This window comes from Molothrus aeneus, chromosome 1, assembly GCF_037042795.1.
Source record: "Molothrus aeneus isolate 106 chromosome 1, BPBGC_Maene_1.0, whole genome shotgun sequence".
Lineage (NCBI taxonomy): Eukaryota > Metazoa > Chordata > Aves > Passeriformes > Icteridae > Molothrus > Molothrus aeneus.
Genome location: NC_089646.1, coordinates 106318685 through 106334369, shown reverse-complemented (window position 1 = coordinate 106334369; position 15685 = coordinate 106318685). Strand labels below are relative to the sequence as shown.

Below are 15685 nucleotides of genomic sequence, written 5' to 3'. Positions count from 1 at the left end.
AAAGGACACTCCGGTTCAATACTCAATACTTTCTGGAAGATGCAAAAATGCAGAAGAGCAAAGAAAAATACATACTGCCTGTTTTAGAGACAAGGTTGCCTATTGTCCCATAAAGACAAAGGCATTAATTTGAATTCTTCACAAGACCTTTCAGGTGGCAAATTAATTTAAAATTTAAGTAAAAAAAAGCAGAATCAAAACCAGCAGTTTCTAAGAAACGGTTTTAGGTAGCTTAAGTGATGTGGCTACTGAAATGGAAGTTTTGCTGAGTACCTCCATTCTTCACTTCTACAATTCATTAGTAACTTCTGAAAGGAGCTAAACTACCTGCATAGGCAGTAGTTTAGAATTAACACTTTCTACAAGAAAGGTCACCTGAAATACAGACAACACACACCCATATCTAGTTTAAAAAGCTGCATGCCATCAGACATGTTTGACATCTAGTACCACTAATTACAAACACTGATATTACATTATGGAGAGCTTCCAAACGCTCCTCGTTTGGCTTACCAGCCCCATCAGAATGGGTTCTATTGCATCATTCCAAGCAGACACCTAATTCCAAAAACATATTCATTAAGAATGCGTGCAAGCAAACATATATAGCACTGATTAAGTCCTTGCAAAAAGAACACATTCAAGACAAGCACAGAACCAAAAACTCTTGGGAAAAACAAGTGGTCCTCACTGCAAATGTCTCCAGAATTCAGGTTTATAGGAAGTTGAGCTTAACTTGCTGCATCTTCTCCCCTGTATGAAATCCAAATTTTCATACAGTTAATCTGCAATTCAGTAAGGGTTTATTAGTTCACAGCAAGAGGAAAGCTGCTACAAATTTTGGGATGAAGGACAAAGTTTTTAAATTACTCTAAAAATCTTCAGCCCAAGAGAGCAATTATCAATTTATGAACCATGAACTATTAATCTTACGAAGGGATTCATATCTACTCCTTGCAGGGAGTGTTTAAAAGCCACAATCAGAAAGTACACTGAACTCAAAAGGCATTTCTTGATAAAATCAAACAAAGAAAAGCCTGCAGCTGGCAAAAAAGATTGGCAGGTTTCTGCATTTAAGATATCTTTAGTAATAAAACCTTCTAGATAACCAAGAGAAGTTTGCAGAAGAAATCATTATTCACCCTGTCAAGGGAGGATTAAACTGCATTTTGAGAACAGGAATCTTACTCCCTAGAACTCCTTTAAAGTGTAAGAAGCATCACATACCTAGAATCCCCAGACTACTTCCAGATTCAGACTACTGAGAGAAAGCAATGGCAGAGCAGAAGCGAAAGTAGGAGAGGAAACCACACTGAGTGTTCCTTAACTGGCACCTTAAAAAAATTACACAACACAAAAGCAGGCAACCAAAACCAACAGGTTCCTTAGATACACAGAACAACTGAGGGCTTCAAAAGAAAAATACTCAAGAAGTAACTCATAGGGTGCAACTTCGCATGACATAGACATGGCAATTACAGACAGGGTTTAGTGGTGTTCTTGGCAGTGCGGGCTCAAGAGGTGGACTTCATGCCTACGCATGTGAGGAATGCAGAATTGGACCTTGCTTGTCACCTGCAATATTCCAGTTAGTCCTACACAACAGCATTTTGTGTAACATAGTAGTATATACTGGAGACAAAAATGACACATTTAATATTAACCTGTTGCAGGTACACAAAGTGTTATTCCGTTGTTGCTGTTTTTAAGCAAAATGTTCTTACTGTGTCTCAATCCCTGCACTCCACTTCCAACCATCCTTTCTGTAAACAAGATTTAAATACATAAGTACATCATCACTATGAAGTTCTATTTTAAGTCAACCAAAGTCTTTTTTAATCATACAGACAACAGCATAGTGCATATTAATTATTTAGAACGTATGCACAATTACAGCAGCTCAAGCTCGAGTGGAAGACATTAGTCCTAAGAAAAGGAGCAAGGACAGGTAGGGGCAACCTTTTCTTTAAGCCTGACTTACACAGCTGCACTAATGCCGCTCCTGCCAGATGCCTACTTAATGCAGAAACGTAGACATGATGTATGTGGGGATTATGAACATAATCTTACAGCCCGAAGAGAATCACAGCAGCACTCACAGACCTTTTGTTGCTATCTATTTTGTGTGCTGAAGACCACGTCAGACCACACACGAGCATCGGAGCAAAAACCCCCCAGGACACATCTCCAGCCACACGTGAGTGTTTACACATACACGACAACCAAATGCAGACAGCACTACCGAGGTTCCCCTGCTCAGCCCTTCTCCACCCCTCCAACGACCATACACCCCCCACATCATCCCCGAGCCCCTTTGGCCAAGAAGGCCAACAGAACTCTGGGATGCATTAGGGAGAGCAGTGCCAGAGATTGAGGGATGTGATCCTACCCCTCTACTCAGCCCTGGTAAAGTCAAGGCACATCTCAAGTGCCCTGTTCCAGCTCTCTGAGTACAACGGAGCTATGGAGCTCCTAAAGCGGGTCCAGCAGAGGGCAACGAGGATGACTGGGGGACTGGAACACCTCCCTTAGGAGGACAGCCTGAGGGAGTTGTGCCTCTTCAGCCTTGAGAAGAGATGACTTGGAGAGGACCTCGTCAATGTGTATAAAATTGACCCATCCAAAGGGAAGGTGTTAAGAGGATAGAGCCAGGCTCTCCTCGGTGGTTCTAAGCAGTAGGACATGAGGCAATGGGCAGAAACTGATGCACAGGAAGTTCCACCTGAACATGAAGCGGAGCTTTTTTACTGTGTGGGTGGGTGACCCTGCATGGGAACAGACTGCTCTGAGAGCTTGTCGAGTCTCTCTCATTGGAGATATTCAAGAACGATCTGAGGACAATCTTGTGACATGTGCTCTAAGATGACCCTGTTTGAGCTGGGTGGTTGGACCCACTGCGGCCCCTTCCAACCTGACCCACTCTGTGATTCTGTGAAACACGCGTGTCCCTTCCCCATGAGAGCGCTGACCGAGGCAGTGACCAGCAGCACCGACCCTTCCCGCTCTGAGGGGCCGGGCAGGGCGAGGCTGCCCGCTCCAGGGCCCCCTGCGCGCCCCCCGGCCCCGCCGCCCGCTCACCGCCCGCCCGCGGGGGCGGAGGGGCCGCGCCGCGGCAAGGGGCCCGGCGAGCGGGCGGCGGAGGGGCGGCCGGGACTGACCTGTATTTCTTGAAGAGCTGGTCGGACTCGCGGAAGCCGTTGTTCAGCAGCATGTTAATGCCGGCCAGCGCCAGCTCCGAATCCTCGATGGGCAACGGCGCTTCCCCGTCCTCCCGCTGCTCCGAGCCGGCCATGACGATGAGGAGGCAGCGGGACCCAGCCGACTCTCCCCTACCTTACTACCTACGTACCTACCTACGTACCCAAGTGCCTACCCGCCCACCCCTTCCCGAGCAGCCCGGTGCCGCCAAGGCGTGCCTGCGGGACGAGCCGGGAGCGCCCGGTGCTCGCGGAGGCGCGAACTCAGGGTGCCGCTGCCGCAGCCGCTCCGCATCCGCAACCGCGCCGAAAGCGGCGGCGTCTGCCCCGCGCCCCAGCGCGCAGGCGCCGCCACGAGGCCGCGCAGGCGCGGGACCGGCGCCGCGTGAGGGGCCGGGGGCGCAGCGGCCGCCGTGGGGCTCCTCCTGTGGCGGGGCTGGGCTGACGGCCCTGCCCGCGGAGCGTTCAGCCGCATTCCGCGGAATCACAGGCTGTCTTGGTTTGGGAGGGATCCACGGGGGTCTTCGAGTTCATCTCCTATCCCTGCATAGCCATCCCAGAAATCTCACTATGCGCTTGAGGGCATTGTCCAAAGGCTTCTTGAACTGTGGCAGGCTTGGTGCTGTGACCGCTTCCTTGGAGAGCCTGTTCCAGTACTCAAACACACATTCTGGGTGAAGAACCTTTTCACAAAATCACAGAATGAACTAGGCTGGAAAAGACCTTTGAGATCATCAAGTCCAACCTATGATCCAACACCTCATAAATTAAACTATAGCGCTGTGTCCAGTCTTTTTTTAAACAAATCCAAGGACGGCGGTGACTCCCTCACCTCCCTGGGCAGAGGGTTCCAGTGCCCAATCACTCTTTCAGTGAAGAATTTTTCATTATAATATCCAACCTAAACCTCCCCTGATACAGGTTCATTCCCTCGAGTCCTGTCACTGGTCACCACAGAGAAAGAGATCATTCATTATCTGCCCCTCTGCTTCCCTTCACGAGGATGTACAAGACTGCAATGAGGCCACCCCTGAGTCTCCTCCAGGCTAAACAAGCGAAGTGATTTCAGCTGCTCTTCATATGGTTTCTCCTTCAGACCCTTCACCATCTTCATTGCCCTCCTTCCAACACTCTCTAATAGCTTAATGTCTTTCTTACATTGTGGCACCCAAAACGGCCCCCAACACTCAAGGTGAGGCTGCCCCAATGCAGAGCAGAGCAGGACAATCCCCTCCCTTGCCTGGCTGGCAATGCTGTGCCCGATGCCCCCAGGACGTGGCTGGCCCTCCTGGCTGCCAGGGCACTGCTGCCCCTGCCTCCCTGTGCCACCCTTCCCTCCCCATCCTCACACCTCACCTTGCTTTGCTATCAGGCGCCACACAGGCCAAGATGGCTGCTACCCATCCTCCTGCCCTCCACAGTCCTGTGGCTTCTTGCAAAATCCACTGTGGTTTTTAATGGATGGGTTGTAGCAGCTGGGGCTGCAGCCAGCCCTAGAGTGTGAAGAAGTCCAAAGTCCTCCTCTGACAAATAACGTGGCTTTCCATTTCCAGAGAATTGATTTTTCTTTTTTCTTTTATTTTATTAGTGGTTTTATTCAGTGACTGCAGTCACTAGAACAGAGAGTAAACGTTTCTCTTTCATACAATGGTGACTTTGTGACCTCCCCAGTGCAAGTCTGGGAAACAAAGGTTTCTAGGAATTTGCTTCCTGTCTCTTGACACATACCTTCATGATTAGCAATGTGAACTTACGTGTCATGCTGACAGCAAAAATCAGCATTTGTGAGTTTGGTTCAGATACAAGCTAGTCTGGCAGGCATTTCCAAGCACAGGATGGGTGAGAAAGTACACTTGTGTAAATATATCCATTCCAACCCAGAATGGCCAGGTACCTGGACACTGAAAATACACCCATGTTGTTTCCATCCTTCTTTTCAAGAAGAGGCTTTCTTTGCTGTGCTTAAATTTAGGTGCATAGAAGGCTAATACCAACAACCTGGTCTTGCTTCCTGACGGCTAGAAGAGTGCTACAGCTGCTCTTGAGAAAAATTTAGGACTCAGCCTTCGCCCACCTCCCCTTGGTAGCATACAAAAGAATGGTACCAAACACTACTTTTAGCAACCCCTTTTCCCTGTCAAGAAAAACGTCTGTCTTCCTGTGAATCAAGTTGCCATATTTCCGTACATGCCTTGTCGGAATTGCTACCACCCCCTCGGGAAATACTTTGTACCAATAACTTCTTGAAATAACAGTTCTTGGAAGGTGTGGATTGCCTAATGCCAGGAGGCTTCTGCAATCTGTCAGGTGTGAATCGCATCCTTTGGCTGATTGTCAGCCTCTCTGTTAAACACTCCTCTCTGTCCAGCAGGGCTGGACATTCAGGGGGTGTTTAAAGAGGACACATCTTTAGTTACAGTGCACAGCTCCAAAACAGCATGATCTGCACAGCCTAGAAATCCTAAAGGGCTAAAAAGTCAGCACAGCATGACTAGGGAACAGCGTGCTCTCCAGTGTGTTTGCAGGTTATTTGTGAAATTTGGACTCCAGAAATGCAAGCAGCCTCAATAAAAGGAAATTTCAGGTTGCACTTGCATTGCCCTTATTCCTTATTCTCACAGGTTGCAGTGTTTCAAGACACTGCATTCCAAATGAAAACAATTACTCCTGCAATATTATCTGCCAAGCAGGATTCATGCGCAGGGGTTCATGGTGGAGCAGTTTATTATATCCTTCCCCTTTGTCAGATGTAATCAATCAAGAGGCAATGAATCTTCTTGTGGATTCCCTGAAAACTTGTCATAGGCTAACTCCTACCTCCACATACTATTTCTGAGGAGCAGCAAAGAGCCAAGTCCTTTTTGCAACACCTACTCCATTTCTCCAATGCTACACTCTTATTTCCTTGCCCCTCTGTTTGAGTAATAGCATGGCAGGGCTGTGTGCTTCCTGCAGGTTTGGGTCCCATGCACAAGAAGCTAGAATTCTTCTGAGATCTTCTTTCTAGTACCCAGTTGCTCCACACCTTGCTGAGGGCTGGCACTGATAATTTCTCTTCCCTAACAAATGCTTTTATAACCACCCAGTGGCTAGCTATTAATTTTCAAACTCAAGATGTGAATAGCTGAATCAACAGAAACACAGTTATAAGTGTACAGGAAAAAAAAAACAAACGTCAGAATGAAACTGCCCTTTAGCTGTTCAAGTAGACAAGTAACATGTGGAACACACTTTCCTTAATGAAGAAGTTGACACGTGCAATTTGACTTCATCAGCTGAGCAGCAGCAGTTTTATAGTGCCCATGTTGTTGTGATCTGCACTGTAACTTTGTTTTCCTGTGGAATTGGATTGGAAGTCAGCAGAGCTGTAGGTCTCCCTGCTATGTAACAGCAGATGAGGTCTTGTGATGGGTTACAATTAGTTTGATTCACATGGAGGATGCGATATGACTGATTCATCCTGCTAAAAATGGCCAAGGGAGCAAGAAAACCACAGTGAACAGGACTACATGGATGATTTGTATGTGCCAATCAAAGCTTACATTGACTTTGCAGTCTAACAATGCTCTAAGCATCTTTCTTGAGGTTTTTTGTGTTTGTTTGTTTTTTAAATTCCTGGTAGCATGCTATCATCAGCAAAATAGGGCAGTCATCATCAACAATTTCAGCAGAGGGGTCAGTCGGTGGCTAGCTTTCCCCTCACCTCAGAGCTCCCTGCAGGGCAGTGCTGAATAACTGTGCTGCTGTGGCCGGTTACCTCTCATGAAAAAAGGTTGAGGCAACTGATTTGTAATTATTCAAGGACAGTGAAGTTACTGGTGAGCAAGAATTGTACTTTCAATAAATTAACTGGCCTGAAATTTCCAAGACCTTTACTCTAGCTTCCCAGAAGCTGCTAGATAATGGAAGTGGTTACAATATTCATAACCCCTACATAACTGTGGTGGTGTTACAACCCCTTTGCACAACACTGCTGTTGTAGTTCAGGATAGCCTGTACCTTTGAATACTCAACTGCTCTTCCCTTTGACAAGCTTTCCAAGTTTCTGCCCTGTCTTTGAGCTTCTGACAGGGAGAAGTCTGGTTAGTCATCACACACTGGTCCCTGAGTAAAAACTATTGATGTTTTTCCTCCACAGTCTAACTGGAATTTAGCCGTACTCATAAACAACAGAGGATAGCAGAAGTTAAAGTAGCAGGAAAAAAATTATTACAGAAACACATATTGATTTATCCAAAGCCCAAAGAGAAAAGAGTTAAAACCAAGGGCAGGCCTATATACATATTTTCTTTAATATAATTTTCATAGTCTGTAATTTAGGTCCCACGTATTTCAGGGCTCTTCTCCACTGTGTCTGGATGCAGCAACCTAACCCCTTGTTTCTGTCTCAGAGTGCCCTAAATCTGATTTTGCTGGGTTTCCCTTTACCTATATTGTTCCAAAACTCTACCTCTGTCCTGGAATACCTCAATAAGCCTGTACAATTTGCAGTTTTTAAGATGGTGATGAAATTTCAGCAGTTGATTTAGAATACTTGACAGTCAGCATTTAAGTTTGAATCACTGCTCATTTCAGTAGAGAAAAGAAAAATCCTTCAGGATGGAATTAACTTTTTTTTTTTTTTCAGAAAATGTGACTGTGTATGAATGTAACATGCTGGAAATAATTACTAAAGTCATAAAGACATCTCCCACACTTTTTGAATCTCAGACACAAACCTGGAGAATCTGCTTCTGTAATTTTGAGCTCCTTTTTGAGGATTTGCTGTTCTAGTGCAATATCAGATGCAGTCCCATTGTTGGCTATGAAGGGGTGTTGCAATCCAGAGTACAGTCATCTTCTCCAAACCATCAGAGGGGGCTTATCTGTGTCAGTGACTGCCAGTAATGGCTAGTGAATGTATAAATGGGAGGATCTTCCCTTTCTGAATATAGGAAGAAAAAAAAAATAAGTTCACAAGTACATTTCTAAGGAAATGTACTTTTAAAGTGGCTAAAGTCACTTACTCTTGTGCTTTGTGCCTCACACTGTACCTCTGATCTTGAACAATAAAGATGCCTGTCTATTGTGTCTGGTCACTTAAATATTTATGAGTGGTGAGCTCTGCATCGGTTATCATCATGCATTTTCCATACAGCACAGCAACTAAGCAATACTACAAAGCCAAGCTAATCTTCAGAGCTGGCTCTTGACATTTCCTGATTAACATGCACTGTCCTTCTGAGGGCTAAACCCTGCCTGAGGACACACACATGAAACGATTTGTCTGTTCTGTCAATAGACAAGGAATATGCATACATACCCTGCTGAAACAGAACAGGCTCAATGAGTCTCTTCATCCAAAGTACTCCAGGAATACTGAAAATTAGTCCTTTGACCCTTTTTTTTTAATTAAAGAGAGTTACTGTAATAACTGTAACTCTGCAATAACTAATTACTGTAATAATAAGAATAACCAATATTTTTTTGCAGTGGACCTTACTTCAGAATCAACTACTCCTTCCTCTCACAAGCTTTCTGTTGTCTCTGCCTTTTTTTTTTTTTTCAAGAAGCCTTTTGTGTAGGGTGAGCTATCAGATAGAAGGTGACTGATCCTTTAGTCCTGGTCTCTTGAGCAATGATTTGTGACTGCTCTCATTTAGTCTGTAACACAGACTGTGCTGTGTCACTTCTGCACGGAGCAATGACAGAGATGGCTGGGTCAGAGCAGGTAAAGTTCTTGGAAGTTCAAAAAGGAGAATGAAAGATGAGACAGGGCAAGTAAGGGCAATTTTTTTTTTCATATTTGTTGTATTGGATAATGTTTATTTTTATCCACACATTGGTGCTCTGGACCCAATGTATAATCAGTCATATGTTGGGATAAACTGATGTTCAGTCACACAGAGTTATTTTTACTGAAGCATATAAAGGTGTATAATTTTTGCTATATAAAGAATGCTAAATAACAGAGCTTTTTAGTGTTGGAATTTTTTATCCCAGAATGTGCTAATGGCCAAACATATGCACACAGTTCCGGAGAAAACAAAGGAATACACAAGTATTAAATACTAACAGCTGCTCTGTTCAGGCAGCAGACACATGCTGTCCTGTTTTATAAAAATTAATTGGAAAGACTTCCACTCAAAATAATCATGCCACTTGAATTTTTAAGAGCCAATTCAAAATGTTTTACTTTCAGAGGAATGACTTCCTACAGAGTTCAGATCTACATTTGGTTATAAAAATACCTGCTCTGTATTGCCACACAGCAGGAAATTCAAAGGCCAAAGGGATCACCAGAAATCCACCAGTTCTAGCCCAGTCCTTTCCGGAGAGTCAGAACAAATTCATTTAAATGGTAAAGAAAAATCTTTTTCTGAATGTCGTTGAAATACTTTGAGTACGGAGAGCCTGTAGATTATTTCCCTCATGTTCTTGCTCCAATGTACAAAGAAAACAATTATATGAACCTTTCTTATAGAAGCAAGGGGTTAGTGGCAAATTAAAACAGGTGAGCTTAATGGTTTTGTGTATGGAAGGTGAGATAGGATGTCTTGCCCAAACTGGTGCATATAAACATTATTTGTCCCTTGTTTCTACATTATGGGCTCTTGATTGAGGCCCAGTTAGTCTTTCAATTTTTACAACAAATAGCAGCTTTGACCTTTCACAAGCAGGTCATACATTTAAAACCTCTAATCATTTTTGCTGATCTACTTTGGAGGGGCCCTGCAGTTTTCCTGCATTGTTTATTTCTGCATGAAGCCACTTTACAGACCAATTGCATTTGTGAAGGATTTTTTTCTATTTGTTCCTCTATATACATGCACATATATCTAGCTATATTGTCAACAAATCATTTATCCAGATAGTGAGGAAGTTCCTTTGTACTTTCAAGCTTGTGGTGAGAAGCAAGTAATCAGCAAGGCCATGGATAACCTGTGGCAAAGATATCAGCCTCAATAAACACCCTTTGTGTTACTGCTCTCCCCAGTCCTTGTCACTTACAGTAATCAAAACCTCTTGTAAAACATATTTTGAATTGTTTGGAACATAATAAAGATAACATGTTTCTAAGGCATATTTTTCTTTCACAATTTTAGCAGTAAATATTTTCTCACAGGTGTCAAGCAGCTTGATGCCTAATGTGATTTGAAGTGAGACTATTTAAAGAACACTTGTCAGCAACATTTTGTACTTTTCTACTTCCATTTGGGACATTTGGCTTTATATGTGTTCTATAGTTAGCATTTCAACAATTTTCACTTTCTTCTTTCTGTAGTCCTTTGCCACAGAAATGGAAAGGCCATTCTGCAGAATTGAGCTGCAGAGGCTTTATTTTGGATGTTAGGCATCACTTTTGTGTTTCAGTTTTGAAATCTACATTTCTTTCCCCTCTTTTTGTTCCTAGAGTGGGGAATCTCTTGTTTAAAATTCTAGTGACAAAAATGTCAGCAGACCCCTCTGGTGACAGGTTTCTTCCTAACGTGAAACACAAGTTTATGTAGCCAGATTGTCCAGGTAATCATTTAGAGGAGACTAAGACCTAGCTTTACTCTCCTTGCTTTGAAAGATCATCACAACTGCAATGCCCAGTAGTTGAGGTAAACAGAAAGGAGGGCATGAGAAACAAAGGCCTGGTGGGCTGATGGTTGGTACAACCCATGAAGGCAGACGAGAACTCAGCAGGAGGTTATGAAGCAGCCGTGGCAGAGTTGTGAATCTCCCACTCCTGGCATTAGTAAAAACTGCAAACAACGAATTCTTGTGCAGATGTCCCTTTTGGCCTGTTTTCACATCTTCTGTACATTTTTAGATGGGAGTACTACTTCATGGTCTAAGAAACCACTGTCTCCTGACAGCCATATGTCAGTCACATACGAAGGAATTTGCTTCACCAGTGCCTTTCAGCAAGCTGCTTAAATTGTCCATGCATTGGTTCTCATATCTGTTGATGGGATTGTAATACCCAATAATTTCATGCATCAACATTAGTGGCTATGCTACATCAAGATGTTTGGTGACCTACAACGGCCTCACACCAAAGCATTTTGACTATCTGTCACTGGAATAGACCAAGCAGGACATGTTCATTGGAGCAGCTCTGTCAGCAGTGTACATACCTATAAAGATGGTGAGCCCCTTCCCTTGCATTTACACCTACTTAGCTACTGATGCCTTTGTCCCAAATTATTTCACTTCCTTATGTTTTGGGAGTTTAATCATGTCTTCTGGAGCACACTGCTCTGTTCTTTACAAAACTCTTCTCTGAGGCTTGCACACATAGAGGTGGCAATTGGCTTTTAAAAGAAACAGTATGATCTGCAGCATATATCAAAAGTCAGAAAAAAACCTAGAAACCATATTGAGAGACAGATGCTACCTCAGATATCAAAGTTTTTATTTCTGGATACTAGCTTTTCATCTGCGAAATGTGTTTTGGTCTGACAGCTTTTGCTGCTCACTCAAGAAAATAACTAGCTGTACCATTTAATTTAGAGAATTTAATTTGCAAGAAAAGCCATAGTGTCTATTTGTATAAACCTGAAGTGAAGGACTCATCTTCTTTTAAGGGTGTACTCAGGCAGTATGTTTATTTAGATACATTCAGGTTACAGCATTATCTGGACACAACAGCTAAATAAAGCCACATGCTTAAATAATCTTCATTCTAGTCTTTGCCTTAATTGTGGTTGTTCTATAGTCATGAACATTAATTTAAGTGAATGAGATGCCAGTTTATATGAATGGAGGATTCTTCACATTTTGATGTGAAGACGTAAAAAGTCTGCTTTACAGTTTTACACTGTAAAGTCTCTTGTCATTTGGTGAGATTATTTTTTGTAGCCAACATTTAAAGAGAATTTAAGAGACTGTGAGCTGTTGCTTGACCAACTAGACTTTGTGCTGACAGTTCTGTAATGAAATGAGCAACCCAGGAATGCATGTGTTACCTCCTGGTACTTAATGAAATAAGCAGCATGCAGCTGAGTTCCTATTCACTACAATATGAAGTGATTTCTCTTTTTGCTTACCATTAGGTTTTCCATTCTTCCACTTACTTCTGGAAATTCGGGCCATTTATTTGATATACATATTCTTTACAAATTAATTTATAATATGTTCCTATTTGGGCACTTGTTAATCAAGGTATGTGAGTTGGGAAAGACTCTTGACAATTATAGATTCCTCGAAGTAGTGACTACCAGAATCTGTTCCCACTACAGGAAGTGGCAGCTCTGCAAGCAAAACTGCATTGCAGATAAAGGGAGACATCAAAGTCAAGATTCTGAGTGTGTGTAATGGTAACCACAGGAGTAATTTACAAATCTTAACTTGCAACAAGATTTTTATTAAAGTAACATTTTAATATCAAATTTAATAACCCTCCTCTTTTTAGAAGTGTATTTGGATTCTGAAAGCACTCCTGCCTTTCTGAAAGCACAGTGCCTTTTAAAACCATACATTGGGTGACTTATCCCGTACTGACTCACAGTTAATTGTTCTACAAACACATTTCATGAGGCTGAGGGCTACGTACAAGGCAAGTACCTTAAACTGAGTTGCAGAATTTTAGCCATTATGAGCAATGCATGGCAATAACCAGGATAATACAGTGTGAAAAGCTGTGCTTTTACTGCAGGCCATTTCTTCAGAGCTCATTTACCAGGCACAGCAAAAGGAGAAACAATCTTCTATTTTTTCAGTACACTTCCCCATTTTTCACTTCATTAGCATTTTTTTCTCAAATGCTATTTTCTACTGCAATTCATCCAGCAAGCATTCCTCTGGTTTCCTTTCCATTCCTTTCATTTTGCACTCACTCCTTTCATTTTGCACTCTTGCACTCACCTATTTTTAGAGGGGTTGTACGTATACAAGCACATATAAATACGCCTTCTATCTCACATCTCTTTACTTTATGTGCCTTTCATTTGGGTTCAACCTACGTTTTCTTCTTAGATTCTCAAGCTTCAAATCATACAAAGCACAGAAAAAAGTAGTTCATCATATGGAGATGCCAGAAGATAACGATGCTATGTCTGGGTGACTCAGTATTGAAAAGGATGAGTGACAAAAGCATTTATAATGTCAAATTTTCCCTGTAATTGGAAGCAGGAGATAATTTCCTGTGGCTTGTTCTTTTCTTCTCTGTGGCCTGCTGACAATACCACACAATGATGTTTTTATAGTTGGGTCATAAGGTGGGCTGAGTATTCCTAAGGACTAAAGTATAATAAAGTGCTGCATCCATCCTCAGGGGTTTCTTGCTTGGAGCCCAGAGCTAGGTTGGCTGCTGCCATGTGCATTTACAGCATATGTTTGAGATGGTATCCTCAAATTTTGTTTGAGGATGACTAACCCTCCTCCACTGATTACAGAAAGATAGCCTAGAGTATACAACCAATTTTTGTCCACCTGAAGCTGTGAGATGAGTAACCACACTGCTCCACAAATGCTATGGGTCTTACTCAAGTCAAGTGGATACTACCAGTGCTACTGGCTAATTTTGTATGCACCCAAGTCTGTCAAGCCATTCCATTTGCTTAAAATCAAATAGGTCCATGTATTTTGTAACTTTCTGTGGGTTCCCAAATGAAAAATAATGAGTTCACCTATCCTTATTGTAAAAGCCTTAACATTTTTGTCTGGATTTGGTGGTGGAATGTGCTCCTGTAAGCACAGCTATGCATGAAATGCAGATGCATATGACAGTGTTATAGTGCTTTATGGTGCTAACCAAGGTTGTTTTGTTCATTGCTGTTAGAGGGCATTCACAAAAAACCTCATTGGTGTTGCCCACTGAAACACGGGAGATTCATGTTCTCCATATAGAAGCAAAATTTTGTTTTCCAACAGATCTCTATGCCTTAATATGTTTCTGAAACTGCAGTTTTGTTTTCAAATTACTACTTGATGCAAACACTTTCTGCAATTTTTGCAAATTTGTTATAGCTGGGAATGCCTACATTTTATTTACACAGAAGTAAATCCAATGGAAACATGGCATATTATACCCAAGAATTCAAACATGCACAGGAATTCCCCAGCAGAGAGAATGACATAGGCTCTTACCTCAACAAAAGCCTTGATCAGGCAGCTGGGTCATACAATGAGCAAATGCAAAGAGCCACATGGAATAATCACTGTTGTCCAGATTGTGAAGCCATTCCATTGAATCTAATCCCTGCTTGAGGCACAGGGGTCTCTTTGATCACACTCCAGCCCTTTCTTCAACTTCAGCCTGTCCCAGCTGAAGCCCACACTATTACTACACTCCATTTTAGCATATAGATAAATTAAAAGATATGATACCAGAGCCTGAAATTTAGGAATTTGCAATGCAGCCTTTGGTTTTCAAAAAATTAGAAAATTGCTCTGTAAATTACTCTGAAGTGTGTCTCCTAGTTGCAGCACTCAGCAGCTTCTATTTTACCTGTCTAGAAAATTTGACTCTATCACAGGAGAAATGAGGACACCTGTTCGAGGCAACAAAATGCTATCTCTGGTTTCATTGCCAGGGGAATCTATAACTGAAAAGACAGGCATAGGATAAATGTATTTACTTGGTAGGATAAGATGTTATAAAATGCCCTTCATGGCCCTGGGGTGGAGGCTATAGGGCAAATGTAAACTTCTTCCTAGCTGCAGCAAGCAGGGAAGCAGTATTTGCCTTGGGCAACTGCAGAGAGGCAAGAGTCAACCACACAAAACATCAGCAGTCAGAAGTGACTCTCTAGAGCTCAGTTTCCTCAGATCTAAGAGGAGAAACTAGGAATGAAATCTGCTTATAGTCTCAGCAACGCTGGGATGTAAGCACGGATGTTTTGATTTGGGTCACCGCATCATGTCTTATGCAGAAAGCCGTTTCTACTGGAAATTGATAGATCAGAGGAAGTTCATCCTATTCAAAGTTACATTGAAGGGTTTAAGCTCAGCTGCACGACTGTCTTCACAAATAAAAAGGAGGCCAGCACTCAGTGCCTCTCAGAGATGCACACGTGAGAGGGCCCTCTGAGGGAACAGAAGAATAGGCAGGAAGGGGTGTGCAAAGCTATCTTAAGACTAATTGCTGTTTGCAGCTGCAGATAGACACGTGCTTAATTATCTGCTATATGCATGCAAATTTGGTTGCTGTTACTATCCTCCAGATGTTCCCTTCCATTATACTGAGTACAACAAACAAAAGAAAAAGGGTCAGAGAGCAAAATAAAAAGGGCCAGGAGTGGCAGCTTCGTGATGTTTTCCCTCCTGGCATATACTTGGCCTGGCTGACCATTTTCCTGAGCTCCCCATCGCAGACAGAGATTTGTAAGCTCACAGACTGAGCATCTGGTCAGGAAAGAGAGGAAGCCTGAGAAAAACCTCTCCCCTCAGCCCTAGGGAAGGGGTGCAGGCAGCCACTCAGCCCCACAGCCCTCCCCTGGGCTGAGAAGAGGTTGGGACACCCTGGATGCCGCACAGGAGCAGCCCAGAAGGGCAGTATTGAGTCTGGGGTTCAAGGG

The 15685-nt window shown here is 43.0% G+C and overlaps 1 protein-coding gene across 1 annotated transcript in view; it reads right to left on the bottom strand.

Moving 5' to 3' along the window:
• The window catches only part of TTC39C (tetratricopeptide repeat domain 39C), a 37047-nt gene extending 33712 nt beyond the window's left edge, over positions 1-3335 (bottom strand). The window contains exon 1 of the mRNA XM_066546459.1: positions 3159-3335. Coding sequence (XP_066402556.1) covers positions 3159-3292 — 134 coding nt within the window. The 5' untranslated portion in view covers positions 3293-3335. The remainder of the gene's footprint in view (positions 1-3158) is intronic.
• Between the last annotated feature and the right edge of the window lie 12350 nt (positions 3336-15685).